At 38.4% G+C, this 22,886-nt stretch overlaps 1 protein-coding gene across 1 annotated transcript in view; it reads right to left on the reverse strand.

Moving 5' to 3' along the window:
- TEX15 (testis expressed 15, meiosis and synapsis associated) overlaps positions 1 to 22,886 on the reverse strand; it is a 70,797-nt gene that overhangs the window by 22,269 nt on the left and 25,642 nt on the right. The window contains 2 exon segments of the mRNA XM_068532271.1: positions 861 to 1,098; positions 17,788 to 17,953. Of these exon segments, the coding sequence (XP_068388372.1) occupies positions 861 to 1,098; positions 17,788 to 17,953 (404 nt within the window).

Raw genomic sequence — 22,886 nt, forward strand, 5'->3', positions numbered from 1 at the left:
TAATGGGCTTTTTGGAGCTTCTTAGTATGTTCCAAATTTTCTAAAATCAGTATGTATTATTTTTTAATATAAAAATAAAAATAAATTATGCTTTATGAATTTGATAATACCTGAGGTCTAAAAATAATTAAATTATACCAAATGAACTGTTGGTTTTATGTGAATGTACACACATCCTAAGTTACACAACTGAGGATCCTGCCTACTTACTGTGATTTTAGTAGTCCTGGCAAAGCTGCAATTAACAAAAAAGTATATCTTAACCAGTTTGTTGATGCTTACAATTCGACTGTAAGATTTTTTCTTTTTTTTCAATTTTGAGTAATTTTAGACTTTAAGAAAAGTTGCAAGACAGTTCAGAGATCCCATATACCTCTACCCTGTTTTTCCTAATGTTAACATCTTATATAAGCATGGCAAAATTATTAAAACAAAGAAATTAATATTGTATAACACTATTAAGTAAAATAAACAGTAAGAGTGTAGCAACTTTAGCTTAAGTCAGAATTATTAATACCAATGTTTTGAGGAAAGACACTTAGAACACTCTGGTATTAATTATAGTCTGAACAAAAGAGAGAAAGATAAGAGGGTCAAATAGGAGAGAAAAAATATACATTAGGAAAACCAATATGATAAAGGCTGCCTTTGTTTACTTGAAGACTTTTATGCTGCACACCCACTAGAGTCAAAAATAGGGGAAAATTTCAAATGATGATGATGATAGTAATAAATAATTATTATTTATTTTATACAATGCAACTTTAAAACATTAATAATTCATATTGAAAGTAAAATACATTTAGGTCAATTTAAAGCAAACTGAATATAATATTTAGTATTTGTTTTGTGCTACCAACCTTAAAAACTGTAATACTTTCTACAGTAATGCTTCTACTATGAGCAAAATTTAAGGCCACATCAACATGTCTAAATATATAAATTCCAAGAAGAGGGTTGCCTAGTATCTTCAATGTAGATGTTTTGGTACTTATTCCATTCTGATATATCTCAGCCACATCACTCTGAGGAAGTGCTAAAAAGCAGAAATGTTCTTCAAGTTCTCTGCCGTGTCTTCCACTCCCACGCATCTCTGACCTAAAGCAAACAGCGTGTAATTAAATGAGAACATCAACAGAATTTTCAAGGAGAAGATGAATACTTGAGCTGGCTTGCTACAGTTATGGTAACTGTCCTATGGTAACAAGTTAGGCTGAAAAATCATCTAAGGAAAGAATTCAGGAAATAGTTCGATAACTACTTGTGTAGGATTATGGTCTACATTCCGTATAGGCCAATGGAAATAAGGGCTAACATTTCCTGAATGCTAACGTCCCCAGCACTGTTAAGACTTAACCGTTACGTGCCTTTTGTCATTTTGTTCTCAAATCCCCAAGAATTGAACTACTGCTATTATTACTACTTATTATTGTCATTGTTGTTACACACATTTTAAAAATGAGAAATATGAGGTTCAGAGGGTTAAAACTTGCCAAAATAGTAAAGTGACAGAGTCGGAAATATATATGCCAATTCTTGTCCATTAAGTTCTGGAGCTAAAGTTCTTATTTGTGTTACAGAGCGAAGGACATGCATTTCTTAAATAGACACAGAGAGAGACACATACACAATACACTTATATATGGTCAATTATTAGGGCCATTCTCTATTCTCCAGGGATCTAGGTCACAGCTGGGCGAAGCAAGCTAGAATTTGATTATAGGTTCCTATCTTGGCACTATGAGAATTATGAATCATTCTCGGAAAAGGTTGTAATCTAAAGTACAGACACTGTTGAACTTTTACCTACATTCCACGAGAATCACTGCAACACATAAAACACCCATCCTTCTCCTCCAGTTGGTGGACCGGGGAAGGGAGTCCTATGTGGCCTGCTTAGGAGCAGCAGCGGCGGCAGCAACTGCCACAGCAGGTGATAGCGACAGAGAGCTTCAGTCACCGTGACAGAAGTGCGATTCCAAAAGACTATCAGCAGTGGAGAAGCTACAGAACCTAGAAAGTAATGTGCATACCACAAAAGGAAAACTGCTCTTGAAAACCACATGCTACCTATATTTGCTATTTCCTGGAACACCACTCAAAAGAATTTGTATAAGTATACTATGCACGTTAGTGTATTAATATTTACTCGCAAAAATAATTCACCTTCAACAGTAGACAGGCCCATGGCAACAAAACACACGGCAACAATAACAAGCAAGACTAACCAATGAGATCATGACCATTTCTCTCAGTTCTGGAAATGTCAGCCTTAACTTTCAACTCCACCGTCATCATTTCCTGCTCTTGTTTTTAGCTTGACGTCAGACTCCGTAAACCACTAAGATCTCTATGTTGACTGTTAAGGTTTAATTCTCACAGAAGAATTACAATACTTTTTTCCGTTTTCCTAATTTCTCATGTGGTTTTTCTTAGGATCTGGAAGAACTCCCACAACAATAGCACAAAGAATGAGAGGGAGGGAGGAAATCAAAATATATTGTTGTAAGGTTCTTACAGCACACATGAATCACATTATGTGAAGGTGTGTTGTGATAAAGATGTATACAGGTATACCTGGTTTTATTGTACTTCACTGCATTGGGCTTCACAGATATTGCATTTTTTATGAACTGAAGGTTTGTGGCAACCTTGCGTCAAGCAAGTCTATTGGCACCATTTTTCCAACAGCATTTGTTCACTTTGTGTCCCTGTGTCACATCTGGATAATTCTCGCAGTATTTCAAACTCCTTCATTATTATTATATTTGTTATGGTGATCTGTGATCTGTGATATTTGATGTTACTACTATGATTCCCTGAAGGCTCAGATGATGGTTAGTATTTTTTAGCAATAATGCATTTTTAAATTAAGGTGTGTACACTGTTTTTAATGCTGTTGCACACTTACACTATAATGTAAACATAACTTTATATGCACTGGGAAGCCAAAAAATTTGCGTGAATCTCTTTATTGTGGTCTGGAACTGAAGCTGTGATACCTCCGAGGTATGCCTGTAATGTAAACCCTAGAGCAGTGGTGCCGTTGACATTCTGGACCAAATAATTCTTTGTGTTACCTAGTCATCTTATTGGCTGAACATTATATCCTGTTAATGGACTGAGTAGAATGAAAACAATACAACTTAATAAAGATCCGATCCAGGGCTCCAAAAACCTTTATAAATTCAAGTAAAAAATATTCCCTGGAGGTTTCTGTTAGTAATAATACTGTTAAAAACTTTGTACTTTTCAATGTATATTCAGAATTACGCTTGAAAAAAATTTAGGACTAAATATGATTTACATAATCAAAATTACCAATTAAAAATTAGCCTTTAGAACTATTTCTAGGTCTAAAAAGGTTTGTAAAAGGTTGACTTTCAAAGTTATTCAGACACTAGGATCTATGTTAACTCGTTAAATGACAGCAGCTCTGAGTTTCAACAATTTCATTTCAGAGACGATAGATAAAATGAATCCAAATAGTCTTTTGTCTTTTTTTTTTTTTTTTTGGCCGTGCCACCGTGCGTGCCTTACAGGATCTTAGTTCCCCGACCAGGGACTGAACCTGCACCCTCGGCAGTGAAAGCACGAAGTCCTAACCACTGGACTGCCCAGGAATTCCCGTACACAGAATATTTTCAATAAATATACAGTTGGCTCTCTGTATCGGTTGGTTCTACATCCATGGATTCAACCAACCATGGACTGCAAACTTAATTTACAATCCATGATGGGTTGAATTTGAGGATGCAGAACTCGTGGATATGGAGAACCAACTATGGGACCTGAGCATCCGCAGATTTTGGTATTTGGGGCAGGTCCTGGAACCAATCTCCCATGGGTACCAAGGGACAACTGTAAATGTAAAAGACTTAGATAAAACTCACATTGATGAGAAGTTATACAAGTTAGCAAAGCACAATGAATGAGTGGTAGAGCTGTGCACTTACACCTGTCACCAACCTAAATTCCTATGTGTGCACCATGGCAAGATCCTGCTGATAACCAAGGCCCTACAGCAGCATGTAGGCCCAGATCCGCCCTGTCTTCTGTCACTGGCCTGCACCACTAGGCTCACCTGCAGCTAGCCCTTGCACAGTGATGGATACCCCTGGCCCCCATCAGGCCTCCAAAGCTACATATCCATGGCAAGATCCAGCAGTCACAGTAGTGCACACCAACAGCCAGGACTCCCCCAAAGCTGTCAGTGCACCTGCCATTGGCACTTGCCTTGACATCTGCCCTGGCCCCCATTGCTACATGTGTGTTTATTTGATTTTTTTTTAATCATAGAATTCTAAGTATTTAATCACATTTTGAGATAATCGTTTAGTTACAGTAAATACTTTTTACTTCCATTTTCCTTTCTTTATTTTATTCACTGTAAGTTATCTTACTGTTCCCAAGAGAGTATAACTTTAAAATGAGTTAACATGTTACATTACATTTTCCTTTCTAACATGAAATTTAATTATATTGCATTTAATTCACGTAAGTGTTCATCTAACAAGTGGATTCTTAAATATTTTTTGAGTTACTAAGAAACAAAACTTCTCTTTTTCCTCCGTTTTCTCTTTTCCTTTCCTTTTGCTCCTCTTCTTCCTTATTCCTCTTTTTTCTCAAATAAATTCCTCAGCATTGTCTTCTGCTCGCAGATTCACAAAGCTGAGCCCACTAGAGCTGGAAGAGGCTGTAACGATCCTCCTGTCCATGAGTTCCTGACCTGGGGTCCACTTACACAGGAAAAGTCCCAGGTTGGCTACTGTGGGGAGCCCAAAAACCTTAGAATTCTGTGCAAAGCTCTGTGTTCATGTGCACTTCCCTGGGAAGAGGAGCTATAGCTTCATCAAATTCTCAGAGGGGTCCCTGACCCCAAAGGTTAAATAAGTATCACTGGTGAGAAAAACAATGGCCAAGATGTCAAAATAGCTCATCCAGGATCACATAACTATGTAGTGGCAGAACCAGGAGTAGAAATTAGGTCTCTGGCTTCTAGTACAAGGCTTTTCCTGCTACACTAAGAAAGCGGGCCTAGCTTCAATTTTTATGGGGTTGTTGATATACAGTTTATGTCTTCTTTTTTTAAAATTTTCTTTCTTTTTTTAAAAAGTTTTAATAGAAACTACCTAAATGTCCATCAATAGAGGAACGGGGGCTTCCTTGGTGGCGCAGTGGTTGAGAATCTGCCTGCCAATGCAGGGACACGGGTTCGAGCCCTGGTCTGGGAAGATCCCACATGCCACGGAGCAACTAGGCCCGTGAGCCACAATTACTGAGCCTGCGCGTCTGGAGCCTGTGCTCCGCAACAAGAGAGGCCGCGATAATGAGAGGCCCGCGCACCGTGATGAAGAGTGGCCCCCACTTGCCACAACTAGAGAAAGCCCTTGCACAGAAACGAAGACCCAACACAGCCATAAAAATAAATAAATAAATAAATAAATAAATAAACGCAAAGTTTAAAAAAAAAAAAAAAGCTCAGTATCTTCTGCTTACATTTAAAAAAAAAAAATAGAGGAATGGATAAAGAAGATGTGGGACATATACACATGGAATATCACTCAGCCATAAAAAGGAACGAAACTGGGTCATTTGTAGAGACGTGGATGGACCTAGAGATTGTCATACAGAGTGAAGGGAGTCAGAAAGAGAAAAACAAGTATCGTATATTTGTAGAATATACGATAATGCATATATGTGGAATCTGAAAATATTCATATAGACGACCTTATTTACAAAGCAGAAATAGAGACACAGATGTAGCGAACAAACATATGGATACCAAGGGGGAAAGGAGGGGTGGGATGAATTGGGAGATTGGGATTGACATATATACACTATTGACACTATGCATAAAATAGATAACTAATGAGGACCTACTGTATAGCACAGGGAACTCTACTCAATGCTCTGTGGTGACCTAAATGGGAAGGAAATCCAAAAAAGAGGGGATATATGTACACATATAGCTGATTCACTCTGCTGTACAGGAGAAACTAACACAACATTGTAAAGCAACTATACATGTGTGTTTATAACCAGCCCTGTCACAACTCAGGCACCTGCAACTGGCCCGCACAGCCGAGTGTGTGCATACAAACCAGCTTGGGCCACTACTGCTGCTTACTCTGGTCCTCTCCCTAGTTTATGGACCTGGAGGTGCTGCTGAGAACCCCAACAGCCATTGTAACCTCTGCAGACCCCTGGCAGTGTTTGCCAAAGACCACACAAATTGTCGATGTCGTGGATCCCAATGGCCTGATCTACTGAGTTACACCACAATCTCCAAGACATGGAGCCACCACATGCCCCTCCACTTGGCACCCTGCAGCACTAACCCAGGGTCACAGCACTCTCTGGCATGTCCCCACCCCAGGTGAAGGTCTTTTCTTAGCAAAGTTAGTCCATAAAGTCTCATCTTTAAATGTGCAGACACCTATGCAAGGCTAAAGGACCATGAAGAATCAGGGAAATGTGACTCCACCAAAGAAATTCAGTAAACCTCCAGTAAATGGCCCCCCAAAAATGGAGATACAGGATTTGCTCTACAAAGAATTCAAAATTGTTCTAAAGATGCTCAGGGAGCTATAAGAAAACACAGATAAATACTTTAACAATATCAGGAAAAGAATATAAGAACAAAATGAGGAAAGAAAGAGAAAGAGAACATAAAAAAGAACCAAAGAGGAATTCTGAAGGTAAAGAATACAATGACTGAACTGAAGAATTCAACAGAGAGCTTCAACAGCAGACTAGACCAAGCAGAAGAAAAAAAATCAGTGAGCTCAAAGACAGATTGTTTAAAATTATCCAGTCAGAAGAGCAAAAAGAAAAAAGAAAAGACTGAAGAAAGCCTACAGACCTTATGGGACACCATTAATAAAACAATCTATACGTTGTTGGATTCCCATAAGAAGGATAGAAGGAGAAAAGTGAAGAAAGCTTACTTAAAGAAATAATGGCTGAGAACTTCCCAAACCTCAGGAGATATCCAAGTTCATGAAGCTAACAGGTCACCCCAAAATTTCAATCTAAAAATGATCTTCTCTAAGACACTATAATTTTATTTTAAAATTTTTAAATAAAAATTTTATTAAAATTAAAATTTTTATTAGACAGTTTTATTAAAAACTGTCTAAAATCAGAGACAAAGAGAAGATTTCAAAAGCAGCAAGAGAAATTTTTTTCTCTCATTCAAGGGAACCCCCAATAAAGCTATAATCAGATTTCTCAGAAAAGATCTTGCAGACCAGAAGAGAAATGGAATGATATACTCAAAGTACTGAAAGAAAGAAAGTGCCAACCAAGAATACTTAACCCAGTCAAGCTGTCTTTCAGAAATGAAGGCAAAATAAAAAGTTTCCCAAACAAAAGCTGAGGGAGTTTATCACCACTAGACCTGCCTTATGAGAAACACAAAACGGACTTACTCAAGGTGAAATGAAAGGGCTGTAACTGGTAACATAAAATGTATGAAAATAAACAATACACTAGTAAAGGTAGATATATAGTCAGATTCAGAATACTTTAATACTGTAATATGGTGGTGTTAACTCTAGATAAAAGGTGAAGTACAAAAGTATTAAAGATAGCTATAGCTATGATAATTTGTTAATGGATACACAATATAAAAAGATGTAAAGTGTGACGTCAAAAACATAAAATGGGGGAAATAAAAAGGTAGAGTTTTTGCATGCAATTAAAGTTAAACTGTCATAAGCTTAAGACAGACTACTATACCTATTCAATGTTTCAAGTAAGCCTCAGGGTAAACACAAAGCAAAAACCTACAGCAGATACACACAAGATAGAGAAGAAGGAATCAAAGTGTACCACTACAGAAAATCATCAATTCACAAAGGAATATAGCAAGAGAGGAAGAAAGGAACAAGAGAACTACAAAACAGCCAGAAAACAACAAGATGGCAATAGTTGGTTTTTACCTATCAATAATTACTTTAAATGTACATGGTCAAAAAGCACAGAGTGGGTAAAAGGATAAAAAAACAAGACACAACTATATGCTACTTATAAGAGACTCACTTCCAGGACACAAATAGACTCAAAGTGAAGAGATGAGAAAACATCCCATGCAAACGGAAACCAAAAGATAGCAGGGGTAGCTACACCTATAATCAGACAAAACAGACTTTAAATCTAAAACGTTAACAAGAAACAAGGTCATTATAAATGATAAAGGGGTCAATTCACCAAAAGGACATAACAACTGTAAATAAATATGCACACAATATCAGAGCACCTAAATATATTAAGCAAATACTAACAGAGCTGAAGGGAGCAATAGAGAACAATACAATAATAGTGGGGGATTTTCAAACCCAAGTTTCAACAATGCGTAGATCATCCAGACAGAAAATCAATAAGGGAACATTGGACTTGAACTATATTTTATACCAAGTGGATCTGACATATACAGAACATTCCATCCAACAGCAGCAGAGTACACATTCTTCTCAAGGGCACATGGAACATTTTTCAGGACAGATCGTATGTTAGGCCACAAAACAAGTCTCAGCGAATTTTAAATCACTGAAATTATCACACCAATGATCTTTTCTGATCACAATAGTATGAAAGTAGAAATCAGTAACAGGATGAAAACTGAAAAATTCACGAATATGAGAATATTGTACAATACGTACCTGAACAACTGATGGGTCAAAGATGAAATCAAAAGGGAAATAAAAAAACATACTGAAATAAAGGAAAATGGAAACACCACGTGCCAAACCTTAAGACATGCAACAAAAGCAGTACTAAGAGGTAATTTTACAGTGATAAATTCCTACATTTGGAAAAAAGAAAGACCTCAAATAAACCACCTAACTTTATACCTCAAGGAACTAGAAAAAGAACTAAGCCCAAAGTTAGCAGAAGGAAGGCAGATAACAAAGTTAAGAGCAGAAACAAATGAAATAGAGAATAGAAAAACAATAGGAAAGGTCAATGAAACAAAGAGTTGTTTTTTGAAAAGACAAGCAAAATTGACTTTACCTAAACTTACCAAGAAAAAAAGAGACAGGACTCAAATAATTGAAATTATAAGTGAAACAGCTGACATTACAACTGATATCACAGAAATACAAAGGATCATAAGAGACTATTATGAACAATTATATGCCAACAAATTGGATAACCTAGAAGAAATGGATAAATTCCTAGAAAAAACAACATACCAAGTCTGAATCATAAAGAAAAAATCTGAACACACCAATAACAAGTAAGGACACTGAAACAGTAATCAAATATCTTCCAACAAAGAAAAGCCCAGGACCAGATGGGTTCATGGGTGAATTCTACCAAACATTTAAAGAAGAATTAATGCCAATTCTTCTCAAACTCTTCCAAGAAACTGATGAGGAGGGAACACTCCCAAACTCATTTTATGAGGCCAGCATTACCTTGATATCAGGGCCAGGTAAGGATACTATAAGAAAACTAAAGCCCAATATCTCTGATGAATATAGATGCAAAAATTATTAACAAAATACTAGTAAACCAAACTCAACAACACACTAAAAGGATCATACACCAAAATCAAGTGGGAATTATTCCTGGAATGCAAGGATGGATCAACATATGCAAATCAAGAAATGTGATACACATTCATAGAATGAAACATAAAAATCAAATGATCATCTCAAAAGACACACAAAAAAAGCATTTGACAAAATTCCACATCATTTCATGATAAAAACTGTCAATAAATTGAGTATAGGAGGAACATACCTCAACATAATAAAGGTCATTTTGACAGACTGACAACTAATGTCATACTCAGTGGTGAAAAATTGAAAGCTTTTCCCCTAAGATCAGGAATGAGACAAGAATGCCCACTATCACCACTTCTATTCAACAGAGTACTGAAAGTCCTAGCCAGAGTAAGAAGGCAAGCAAAAGAAATAGAAGGCATCCAAATCAGAAAGGAAGAAGTAAAATGGTCTCTGTTTGCAGATGACAGGATCTTATATATAGAAAGTCCTAAAGTCTCTACCAAAAAAAACTATTAGACCTAACAAACCAATTCAGTGATGTTTCAGGATACAAATCAACATAAAAAAATCACTGCGTTTCTACACACCAACAATGAATTATCTGAAAAAGATGTAAAGAAAACAATTCCATTTACAATAACATCAAAAACAAAATACTTAGGAATAAATTTAAGCAAGGAAGGGAAAGAGCTATACACCTAAAACTATAAGACACTAATTAAAGAAACTGAAGAAGACACAAAAAATAGAAAGATATCCCTTGCTCATGGATTGGAAGAGTTAACATTGTTAAAATGTCAATACTACCCAAAGCCATCTACAGATTCAATGCAATTTCTATCAAAATTCCAATGGCATTTTTCACAGAAACAGGAAAAATGATCCTAAAATTCAATGGAACCACAAAAGACCCCGAGAGCCAAAACAATCTTGAGAAAGAAGAACAAAGCTGGGGCATCACACTTCCTGATTTCAAAGTATATCCCAAACCTACAGAAATCAAAACAGTATGGTACTGGCATAAAAAACCATATAGACCAATGGAATAGAATATCAAGAGCCCAGAAATAAACCCACGCATATATGGTCAAATAATATTTAACAAGGGGGCAAAGAAAACTCAATGAGGAAAGGACAGTCTCTTCAACAAATGCTGGGAAAAATGGATATTCACATGCAAAAAAGTGAAACTGGACTCCTATCTTACACCACTCACAAAAACTTAACTCAAATGGATTAAGGACTTAGAGGTAACACCTGAAGCAATAAAACTCCTGTAAGAAAACATAGGGAAAAAGTCCTCCTTGACAGTGGTCTTAGCAATGATTTTTTTGGATATGACATCAAAAGCACAAGCAATAAAGAAAAACCAACAATGAGACGACCTCAAACTAAAATGCTCCTGCATGGCAAAAAGAAAGAGTCAAGAAAAGGAAAAGAGAACCTACAGAATGGGAGAAAGTATTTGCAAACTATACAGCTGGTAAAGGGTTAATATTCAAAATACAGAAGGAATTCATAAACTCAACAGCAAAAACAATCTGATTAAAAAATGGGAAGAAGACTTGAAGAAACATTTTTCCAAAGAAAATGTACAAATGGCCAAGTACTTAATAAGGTGCTACACATCATTAATCATCAGGGAAATGCAATTCAAAATCACAATAAGATATCATCTCACATGTGTTAGACTGGCTATTCTCAAAAGACAAGATAAAAAGTGCTGGTGAGGACGTGGAGAAAAGGGAACCTGGTGCATTCTTGGTGGCAATGTAAACTGGTACAGCCACTATGGAGAACAGTATGGAGATCCCTCAAAAAATTGAAAATAGAGCCACCATATGACCCAGCACTCCCACTCCTGGGTGATGTCTGAAGGAGACGAAGTCACTGTGTCTCAGAGATGCCAGCACCCCCACACCCACTGCAGCGCCACGCACAACCGCCAAGACGTGGACGCAACTAAGTTCAACAGATGAATGGATAAATGTGGCAATATATACACAATGGGATACTATTCAGCCACAAAAAGAAGGAAATCCTTCCATTTGCAACAACACAGATTAATCTAGAGGACATTATGCTACGTGAAGTAAGTCAGAGAGAGAAATACCAGATGATCTCGCTTACATGTGGAATCTAAAAACATCAAACTGATAGAAACAGAGCAGAATGGTGGTTTCCAGGGTCTGGGGAGTGCGGGAAATGGGGAGGTGGTGGTCAAAGGGTACAAACTTTCAGTTATAAGATAAGTAAGTTCCAGGGATCTAAGGTACAGAGTGGTGACTATAGTTTATAATACTATATCGTATGCTTGCAAGGTGCTGTAAGAGTAGAGTTTTAATGTTCTCACTGTAACAACGACAACATGGTAATTGTGTGAGGTGAAGGATGTGTTAACTAACCTTACTATGGTAAACATTTCCCTATATATGTGTATCAAATAATCACGTTGTACATCTTAAACATACACAGTGCTATATGTCAATCATATTTTAACAAAACTGGAGGGAAAAAAAGATATTTTCTAACTCACACAAAAGTCCAGAGATAAGGCAGTATATAGCTGCTCTAAGAAATTACCGCACACTTAGTGGATTAAAACAAATCAAGTTTATTATCTTACAGTTATGTAGGTCATAAGTCTGACATGGGTCTCATGGGGCTAAAATCAAGGTGTCATCTAGACTGCGTTTCTTTCTTAGGCTCTAGGGGAGGATCTCTTTCCTTGTTGGCAGAATTCAATCACCTGCAGTTGGAGGACTGAGATCCCACTTCCTTGCTGGCTGTTAGCCAAAAGCGATCCCCAAATTCCAGACAATACCTGCGTTCATAACACCTTTCCTGCATCTTTAAAGCCAGAAAAGGCAAGCTGAATCCCTCTCATACTTTTCTTTCTTCCTTCAGTCTCTCACTCTTCTGTCTTCCTCTTAAATTTTTAAGGTTAAGAGCTCATATCATTAAATTGGACCCACCCAGATTACCCAGAATAATCACCCAAACTCAAGGTCTGTGACCTCAATCACATTTGCAAAGTCCTTTTTGTTAGGTAAAGGTTGTGGGGATCGGAGTGTGGGTATCTTTGGGGGAGCATTATGCTGGCTACCACAGGAAGAATCTAAACTTATTTAGTCCCTCAACAATATTAGGAACTCAAGTTTCTTTTCCTTGACTCTCTACACTGCTGTCCATAGCTTTATCTTTATCTCTGCCTGGCTCCTCTTGTGGTCATAAGAGAGCTGCCAGCAGCAACTAGGCCTACCTGCTCCCTTGCCCACAGACACCAACAGAGACACTGACTTCACCTTCCCAGGATTTCCAAGAAAGCCTCATACTGTGTTATACTGAACCATATTGACTATGCTTGTACATCAGTAAACCAACAAAGGCAAGGGGAATGGGACAAAGAATAGTTTAGACTAATTATATGAGACAATCTAGAACTATTAGGGAGACTGCAGTCTACTCGTTTGGTTCCCCTTTAGACACACCCTTCTTCCAACACTTATACTTTCAAAAATGCTCATGCTCACACCGAGCAAGGTCAATCCACCTCACAAAAAGGGAACAATCCAGTCTCATCGAGTTACTGCATCTAACTTCAGATCAATGATGTGAGTAATACGCTTTCCCTTAAAGTGGGTCTGGACGTAGACTCATATAGTCAACATCCATTTAGGCAGCATACGGTTACAAGGTTAAGTTACCTACATGAAAAATAAATTGGTGAAGAAAACATAGGGTAACCACAATTAAATTTAGAGAAGTGAAGAATGACACAATGGTCAGTGTTAACTGGCCCTTAGCACAAAGTATATCCTTCTAGAAAGAAATAGCTAGGATTCTTGGCCCTCAAAATTCCAAAGGCTAGGAACCATAGCATGATCTTGTTTAGACAATGGTTGCTATTAGGAATTTCAGTCTCCTGGCAACAAGCCTCTGAGACCCTCCCATTTCCCAAGGCCCTGAATTTAGAATGGTCTTTACCCACTGCATTACAATTTGAAACTATCCATTTCTTTCCACAGACTGCATTTAAAATATATCTTTATTGCATAAAGTTGAGTAGTTCCATTTGCCAGGTAGAAAATGCTTAAAAGGAGGTATCTGGGAAAGGTTGAAGGCAACAGATTTGTGCTTCATACTTACTTCAGATTTGCCTCATACTTATCTCTTGTTAAATCTCCTTTTAAACCCATATTCACACTAACTTTGGAAAAGATGAATTCTTTACTTCACGCTAATCTTGCAAAGCTGATCTGTGAAACTAGGCCATAAGTACAAAGGATTTTTTTTTTTTTACCAAATCTGAATTTTAAAGGCCTCTTGGATCTAAGCAGGAAATGGGCAGGGCACTTCAATATCCTGAATTTTTTTTTGTACAAGTTCCCCCCAAACCACAGCCTCATAAAACGTATAGTCTGTGCCCCCACGTATCACCAACTTCCCATTTAGGAACAGTGAGGGGTCCTTTATTGCCCTCGTTCCAAGTTAAATCCATATCTTAGAATCTTCCACTAGCAAGTGGAAGTACCAAGTTCAACACCAGTACCAAGTTCCTAGTACCAAGTGCAATACCAGTTTAAAGGCTATCGACTTCAAGTATGGAAAACCATTCAAACTGGCTTAAAACTGAGTTAACGTCTTCTTTTTTTTTTATAAATTTATTTATTTATTTACTTATTTTTGGCTGCGTTGGGTCTTCGTCGCTGCGCGCGGGCTTTCTCTAGTTGCGGCGAGCGGGGTCTACTCTTCGTTGCGGTGCGCGGGCTTCTCATTGCGGTGGCTCCTCTTGTTGTGGAGCACGGGCTCTAGGCTCATGGGCTTCAGCAGCTGTGGCACGCAGGCTCAGTAGCTGTGGTGCACGGGCTTAGTTGCTCCGTGGCATGTGGGATCTTTCCAGACCAGGGCTCAAACCCATGTCCCCTGCATTGGCAGGCAGATTCTTAACCACTGCGCCACCAGGGAAGTCCCGAGTTAACTTCTTACGACAAGAAATTCAGAAATCAGGCAGCCTTTATCAGTTGACCTATTCCACAGCTCCAGATGTTTTCAAGGATTCAGGTTTTTTCCACCTCTCTTGTTTTGCTGTCATCACCTCGAGGGTCATCCAACTGGTGTCGTCATTATTCCAAGAGTGCTGCCATCAACAGGTTGAGCAACATGCTTTCTTGTTCACAGCAGATTGGCTTCTCTTTTCCAGAGACTCCCCCCTGCCCACAAGCCAATCTGTCCTCAGTGTGTCACTGGCCCAAACTGATTTAGTTCTGCACCCTCTCCCCGAACCAATCATTGATAAAAGTAGATGAAATTAAGCATGGATGACTCAGTCTACTCATATGGGGTAGAATGTAAACTGAGATGCCAAGTACAAATTTAACCACAGTGTCAAGATAGATACTGACAATTTTTAAATTTCACATAAATTTGAAATGTTTAAAGGTAAGTTATCTTAAAACAAAACGAAAAAGGGTCAAACTGATACAAATAGCACAATATACTTAAGAAGAAGTGAATTCAGTTCTCTTTTACCCATTAAGACCAGCTCAAGTTCTTAACTCTTCAGAACATCTCTCAAGACTCTTACGAAGAATACTCAATCCCTCATCTATGCACCTACCTCTTACTATAACATTATTTTATATTTAGCTGTATGTCTTCTCCACTGGAATGTAAACTCTTTAAGGCTGAGGAGAAAACATTCATTTTTTCTCTGAGGGTATCAAATACAACATCTGACACAGTAGGCACTCAAATGCTCAATGAATGACTTAATACACAGATGTTTAGATGATTAATGTTTTTTTGCTGATTTCACACTTAAGCAGTGGTAGATGCAATGTGGATAAAAAGTGGAGACTGGGGAGTTCGCTGGCGGCCTAGTGGTTAGGATTCTGGGCTCTCACTGTGTGGCCCGGGTTCAGTCCCTGGTTGGGGAACTGAGATCCCGCAAGCTGGGCAGCATGGCCAACACAACAACAACAACAAAGAAGTGGAGATTGGTATCTTTTTGGAGCTACTTTCTTTTGCTGAGATCACAGATTTATAAACTCCTCTAAGGGGAACAATAAAAAGAAAAGCTAGAGGCAGTCAATGTTATTAATACTTTCTCTTTTCATCTCTCCATCCTATTTTTCTCTTCTGCTAACCAATTCTGATATTTCCTTTTTTTTTTTTTTACCTGTGCCTTAAGGCTACTTAAGGGTACTTTCTACCTTCATTGATTTAAAACAATGAAATAAAAATGTAACTTAATTTAACAGTTAAGTGCCCACTGTGTTGCCAGACTCGGTTCCATACTATGGACACAAAAAACAAATAAGATAAAACTCATAATGTAGTAAGGGAATCAGACAAAACCAACATAGTGTGGTAAGTCGTGTAAAATGAGTATAAAGTACTATGGGAGATAAATGAGTTTGTCTAATTGGGCAAATACCTAAGAAACCAATAAATCCTATACACATTAGTCATTCAGAATGTTCTATCAAGTCTTGTATTGTTGGGTAGTTGTTCTAACTTTTCTGTAATGTTAACAGGGAGAAATAAATGGGTGAAACTTAAGTGTCAGGGGGCATTATGAAAAAGGACACAACTTAAAAATGCCTAATATAACCAAAATCAAGGAACAATGCAGGAATTCATTTTTGATCAAACTACTATTTCAATCTGGAAGGGGCAGTGTATAGCCAGTCCATTCTACTTTTGCTCAAAACCATGATTTTTAGATGAAAAAATATGCCATCAACTAATTCTGTCATTCTCACCAATTCTCCCCAACAGACAACAAGTGGGGTAGCATGTCTGAGTCAAGAGGAATTGATTCGAAAACAAAAAAAAAAGAGACCAAAAACATTCCAAAATGAGTTCTAAGTGTGGGTCCATCAAACTATAGTTATGTTCTAAGTTAAAAATGCAAATGGTGAAGGAGGCAAGTTCAGAAAATGAAAATGCTAAAACTGTGTTCACACAAGATCCAAACGTATTAAATACAAAATGTTTACAATGAGAACTCTGCATGTGCTCTTATTTTTTCTTACTAAGATAACATAATGGGGCTTCCCTGGTGGCACAGTGGTTAAGTATCTGCCTCCCAATGCAGGGAACATGGGTTCGAGCCCTGGTCCGGGAAGATCCCACATGCCGCGGAGCAACTAAGCCCGTGAGCCACAACTACTGCGCCTGCGCTCTAGAGCCTGCAAGCCACAATTACTGAGCTCGCATGCCGCAACTACTGAAGCTCACGTGCCTAGAGCCTGTGCTCCACAACAAGAGAAGCCACGACAATGAGGAGCCTGTGCACCACAACGAAGAGTAGCCCCCGCTTGCCGCAACTAGAGAAAGCCTGCACGCAGCATCGAAGACCCAACACAGCCAAAAATAATTCACAAATTAATTAATTAATTAATTAACATAATGGAATGTGCCTTCCCAAAAACCAGAAGGGGTACTTTTTAAAAGTTAAGTGTCAGAAATTGTGGCTCTAGTGGAGTAGTTGGAAATAGCCAGATACAACTCCGCCAAATTAAAACATCAACTCAGTCTCTGAAGGACTGAGTCAAGAAAAAAAATTCCGTTCTAGGGGCTTCCCTGGTGGCGCAGTGGTTGAGAATCTGCCTGCCAATGAAGGGGACACGGGTTCGAGCCCTGGTCTGGGAAGATCCCACATGCCGCGGAGCAACTGGGCCCGTGAGCCACAATTGCTGAGCCTGCGCGTCTGGAGCCTGTGCTCCGCAACAAGAGAGGCCGCGATAGTGAGAGGCCCGCGCACCGCGATGAAGAGTGGCCCCCGCTTGCCGCAGCTAGAGGAAGCCATCGCACAGAAACGAAGACCCAACACAGCCATAAAATTTAAAAAATTTAAAAATTTAAAAAAAAATAAAAAAAGAATAATTAAAAAAAAATTCCGTTCTAAATACTTTAAGTGCTATTTTATATTATGCAGGAGGCACAAGGATCTACAAAATGGCTCCTTAATAAATGTGCTGATGTATGCTTCTGAAAAACTTACAAAGATTAAAAAAATTAGAAGGGAGTGTCTGAAGTCTGGCTACATTAATGTGCAGGACTTACTAACCAAATCTCACACTTAGCTTTTTACTATTACAAAAGGCTATGAGATGGCAACAAAGTAAGAAATAAAACACCTCTGTACTTATTTTCTTAGTAATACTTATCAAATCTCAAATGGCAGAAATAACAGATTCGTATAAAACCTCAGAGCAAAAACAAACAAAATCTCAAACTTCCTTAGGTCACAGTAACTTACCTCTTAGAAGTAAAATTTTTTTCCAGCTCCTCATTGTGAATCAGTTTTGTATCTCCAAACTGCCATGAAGACTGTAGATCACAGCTTACATCAAGCCGGCACTGATTAAGAGTATCGTGTATGAAACTATACTCTCTAGTATTGGTGTAACAAGGTGACAAGTAAACTAAAAATAAAGAAAAGGGCAAGTGGTTATTTGTGTTTAAAATGACATCGTTGGGACTTCCCTGGTGGCGCAGTGGTTAAGAATCTGCCTGCCAATGCAGGCAACACCGGTTCGAGCCCTGGTCCTGGAAGATCACACATGCCACAGAGCTACTGAGCCCGTGCGCCACAACTACTGCAGGCTGCGTGCCTAGAGCCTGTGCTCTGCAACAAAGAGAAGCCACCGTAATGAGAAGCCTGCTCACCGCAACTAGAGAAAGCCCGTGCACAGCAACGAAGACCCAACGCAGCCAAATAAATAAATAAAATAATAAAATAAAATGACGTTATTGTATATCTGCACAATGACAACTGTGTATCAATATAAGACACAAATAAACAAATATTTGGAATTTTCTTTAACCATCTGGAGGCATTTATATTTAAGATTCTATAACAGTAATACAAACTTCCTATACCTGGTATAAATGAAAACATGAACCTTGTTTTTCTCCACATATCTATTGGGAGTTCTTAAAAGTTGGCGCAGATATACTAGGTACTACTAGAATTCAGGTGACTTGTTTTCAACTTAAGATGTACAGACTCTATAACATACAGTGCTACACAAACCTGCTAGCTACTGTTAGTGCATGAATATTTCTTGAATTTTGCCCAAATAAGGCAACCTATATACTAGTAAACTGGTTATTTTGACTTGCAAAAATACCAGAACATCTCTGTAAACTCTTGGCTGACATGGTGGCATGACTAAGAGGCACACTTTGAGAAGACAATAAGCAGTGTTTTAAGCACTGCGATATTAAGTAGATGCATAAAAGAATAAAACCCTCAAGGAAGAGGACTCGGAGGAAACTGGGGAATACAGTTGATTCTTGTTATTTGTGGAAGGTATAGTCTATTAAAGTTGCTGCCAAGAGTGAATTAGTGAATACTGAACTATTAATCTTAGGAGAAATACAGGGTTAGGTTCCTGTCAGCCTCTGGTCACATTTTTGACAACTGGAATGCCACCTGCAGTAAGTTTGTTTGCCAACATCCCGGTAAAACAAGCCAGTCTCATTAGGGATGGAAACTTGCCACATAACCTTTTCCTGTATAACACTTACCAGGTGTCTTTAAAATTCTCCCCCAGCCTCCTGTTCTGCAGAACCTGCCTACCTGCATCCCTTATCACCTTTTGAAATGTGTGAGTCGGCCAGCACTAGCCAAGAGGGACCTAACATTTTCCTGACCCTGGGGACCATGACTGTAAGTCTCTTTGGCTTTTTGCCTCACAACAGTGCTGCCCACAAGTTTCTTTTTAAAAAAATTAATTAATTAATCCATTTATTTATTTATTTATTTTTGGGTGTGTTGGGTCTTCGTTTCTGTGCGAGGGCTTTCTCCAGTTGCGGCGAGCGGGGGCCACTCTTCATCGCGGTGCGCGGGCCTCTCACTGTCGCGGCCTCTCTTGTTGCGGAGCACAGGCTCCAGACGCACAGGCTCAGTAGTTGTGGCTCACGGGCCTAGCTGCTCCGTGGCATGTGGGATCCTCCCAGACCAGGGCTCGAACCCATGTCCCCTGAATTGGCAGGCAGATTCTCAACCACTGCGCCACCAGAGAAGCCCGTCACAAGCTTTTTATTGGTGGTCATCTCATGAATCTACAAATGTAGATTCCATCCTTTCCATAGGAAAGGAACCACAGATGTTCCTTTAACACTTTCTGGAGAGGCTTGATGTACAAACTGGCAAATTTCCTCTTCCTTTTCCTGAAGGTTCCATACTGTTGGTCAACAACACTATAACTTACCTTACAGTGTAGCTTATGTGACACATATTTTCTCTGTAAGGCACATCATAGACTACTTGAGCTTAGGAACACTAGACAGCATTTCAGCATGATATGGTGAAGACCATTCTAAACGGAGACATCACGGACAAAAATGCAAACAACACAGCCCTAAGTAGATGACGAAATGGACACTTATTTATAATGAGAGCTGGAACAAGATGCAGAGCTCCGTCTCATCTGGCCTCATCTGGGAACGTGTGCATCAAGTGACTCAAATTTTTCACCACTCGCACGTGTCTGCAAATGACTGTGAAAGCACTGCTGCTGAGTACTGACGCTGGGGTTACAAGCAAATTTTAGCAAGTAGGAGAATTTGCAAATATGGAATCTGTGAATAATGAGGATCAATGATATATATAATTTAAGCCAATTTCCATGTATATGAATCTAATTAACATAAACAATAGTCCTTTGTATTTAACAATCAACAGAGTAAGTTACAACAATGGCAAAACTAATAAAAAATATTACAATCCTCTGTTTATCAAAAAAAACTCATTCTTCATCCCCTTCCCATCTTAAATTCTATTATTAAATTAAAATAAAATTAATCCAAGTAAAACTAATTTTCCCTTTAATATTTGTAACAATTTAATTGTTACAAAGTTTGATCATTTCATAAGATATGAGATACAATTTCGTGCATGTGTGCCTGTGTTTAACTTCTTATTTTGAAGTGAATATAGATCACACAACATTCTTATAGAGGCCCTGTATACCCTTAACCCAAACTCCCCAGTGGAAACATTTCACATAATTATAATAAAACATCAAAACCAGAAAAATGACACTGGTATAATCCATAGACCTCATTAACATTGTACCAGTTTTATGCGCAGTTATGTGTGTGTGGGTAGTTCCGTGCAATTTTATCACATGTGTAGATTCATGTAACAACCACTATAATCAAGATACACAACTATTCCACCTCTCATGCTACTCCTTTACATACAGTCATACTGGTAACCCCATACCTCTTCTCTTCCTCTCAATCCTGGAAACTACCAATCTGTTCTCCATCTCTATACCTTTATCATTTCAAGAATGTTTTGTAAATGGAATTTTGTACTTGCAACCTGTGGAGACTGGCTTTTTTCATTCAGCATATTCCCTCTGAGATCCAACCAAGCTGTTGTTGTTCCAGTAACTCATTTTTTAAAACTGCTGATATAAGTACCCCATGGTATGGATGCATCATACTTTAACCACTCACTCACTGGAAATCAGGGTGATTACCAATTTCTGGCTATTACAAATAAAGGTGCTATAAAATTTTTGTTTGGGTTTTTGTGTGGACTTAAGTTTTCATTTCTCCGGGATAAATGTCCAAAAGTGCAATTGCTGGGTCATATGGTAGTTGCATGTTTAGTCTTTTATGAAACCATCAAACTGTTTTTCAAAAAGTGGCTGAGCTATCTTACCTGACCATCGGTTGCATGACTGATTTGGCTTCTCCATATTCTTGCTAGTTTTTGGCATTGCTATTCTTATTTTAGCTGTTTTAACAAGCATGAAGTGACACCTCGCTGTGGTTCTGATTAGCATTTCCTTAATGGCTATGATGTTGAGCATCTTTTTGTGTGCTTATTTGCCATCCACACCTCCTCTTTAGTGAAATGGCTGTTCATGTCTTTTTCCTGTTTTCTGCTTGGATATAACACTCTCTTTTCTCTTACTATTGAGTTTTGAAGGTGCTTTATATGTTCTAGATGAGAGTCCTTGGTTACATTTATGATTTGTAAATGTTTCCCCCCACTCGTAGCTTGTCTTTTCACCTTCCTAACAGAGTCTTTCACAGAATAAAAGTTTTAAATTTTGATGGAGTCCAATTTACATTTTTTTTTTTGGATTGCGCTTGTGGCATCATGCTAAGGACTCTTCATCTAACCGTAGATCCTGGAGATGTGTTCTTCTAATGTCTTACAGTTTCACATTTTCCATTTAAACCCAGGATTCATTTTGAATTAATACATTTATGATTTGTAAATGTTTCCCCCCACTCGTAGCTTGTCTTTTCACCTTCCTAACAGAGTCTTTCACAGAATAAAAGTTTTAAATTTTGATGGAGTCCAATTTACATTTTTTTTTTTGGATTGCGCTTGTGGCATCATGCTAAGGACTCTTCATCTAACCGTAGATCCTGGAGATGTTTTCTTCTAAAGTCTTACAGTTTCACATTTTCCATTTAAACCCAGGATTCATTTTGAATTAATTTTTGTGTGAAGTTAGGGTGAAATTCTTTTTTTTTTTTTGCCTATGGATAGCTTTCAATTGCTCCAGTGACATCTGATGAAAAGACTACCTTTCCTCCACTCAATATACCCTTGTTAAAAATCAACTGAAAGGAAACCAATTGAGCATATTTGTGTAGGTCTATTTCTGGAATCTCCATTCTGTCCCACTGATTTAAGTGTCTATCCCTTTGTCAATGCCACAGTGTCTTGATTACTGTAGCTACACAGTAAGCCTTAGTATTGGCTACAGTAATTCTAAACACTTCTATTTCAAAATTGTTTTCGCTATTCTAGCTTCTTTGTCTTCTCATGTAAAATTTTTAAATTTATTTATTTATTTATTTATTTTTGGTTGCGTTGGGTCTTCGTTGCTGCATGTGGGCTTTCTCTAGTTGCAGTGAGCGGGGGGCTACTCTTCCTTGTGGTGCACGGGCTTCTCATTGCAGTGGCTTCTCTTGTTGCAGAGCACGGGCTCTAGGCACGCAGGCTTCAGTAGTTGTGGCTCGTGGGCTCAGTAGTTGTGGCTCGTGGGTTCTAGAACACAGGCTCAGTAGTTGTGGCACAGGGGTTTAGTTGCTCCGCAGCATGTGGGAATCTTCCCAGACCAGGGCTTAAACCTGTGTCCCCTGCACTGGCAGGAGGATTCTTAACCACTGGGCCACCAGGGAAGCCCCTTCTCATGTAAATTTGAGAACAAGCTTATATATTTACAAAAGGTCTTGCTGGGATTTTGATAGAAACTGCAATAAATCTACAGATAAATTTGTGGAGGACTGACATCTTCATTATGTTGAGTCTTCTAATCAATAAGCACAGTATACCTTTCCAATAACTTAGAATTTCTTTGATTTCTTTCATCAGCA

This window comes from Eschrichtius robustus, chromosome 21 (genome assembly GCF_028021215.1).
Source record: "Eschrichtius robustus isolate mEscRob2 chromosome 21, mEscRob2.pri, whole genome shotgun sequence".
Taxonomy (NCBI): Eukaryota; Metazoa; Chordata; class Mammalia; order Artiodactyla; family Eschrichtiidae; genus Eschrichtius; species Eschrichtius robustus.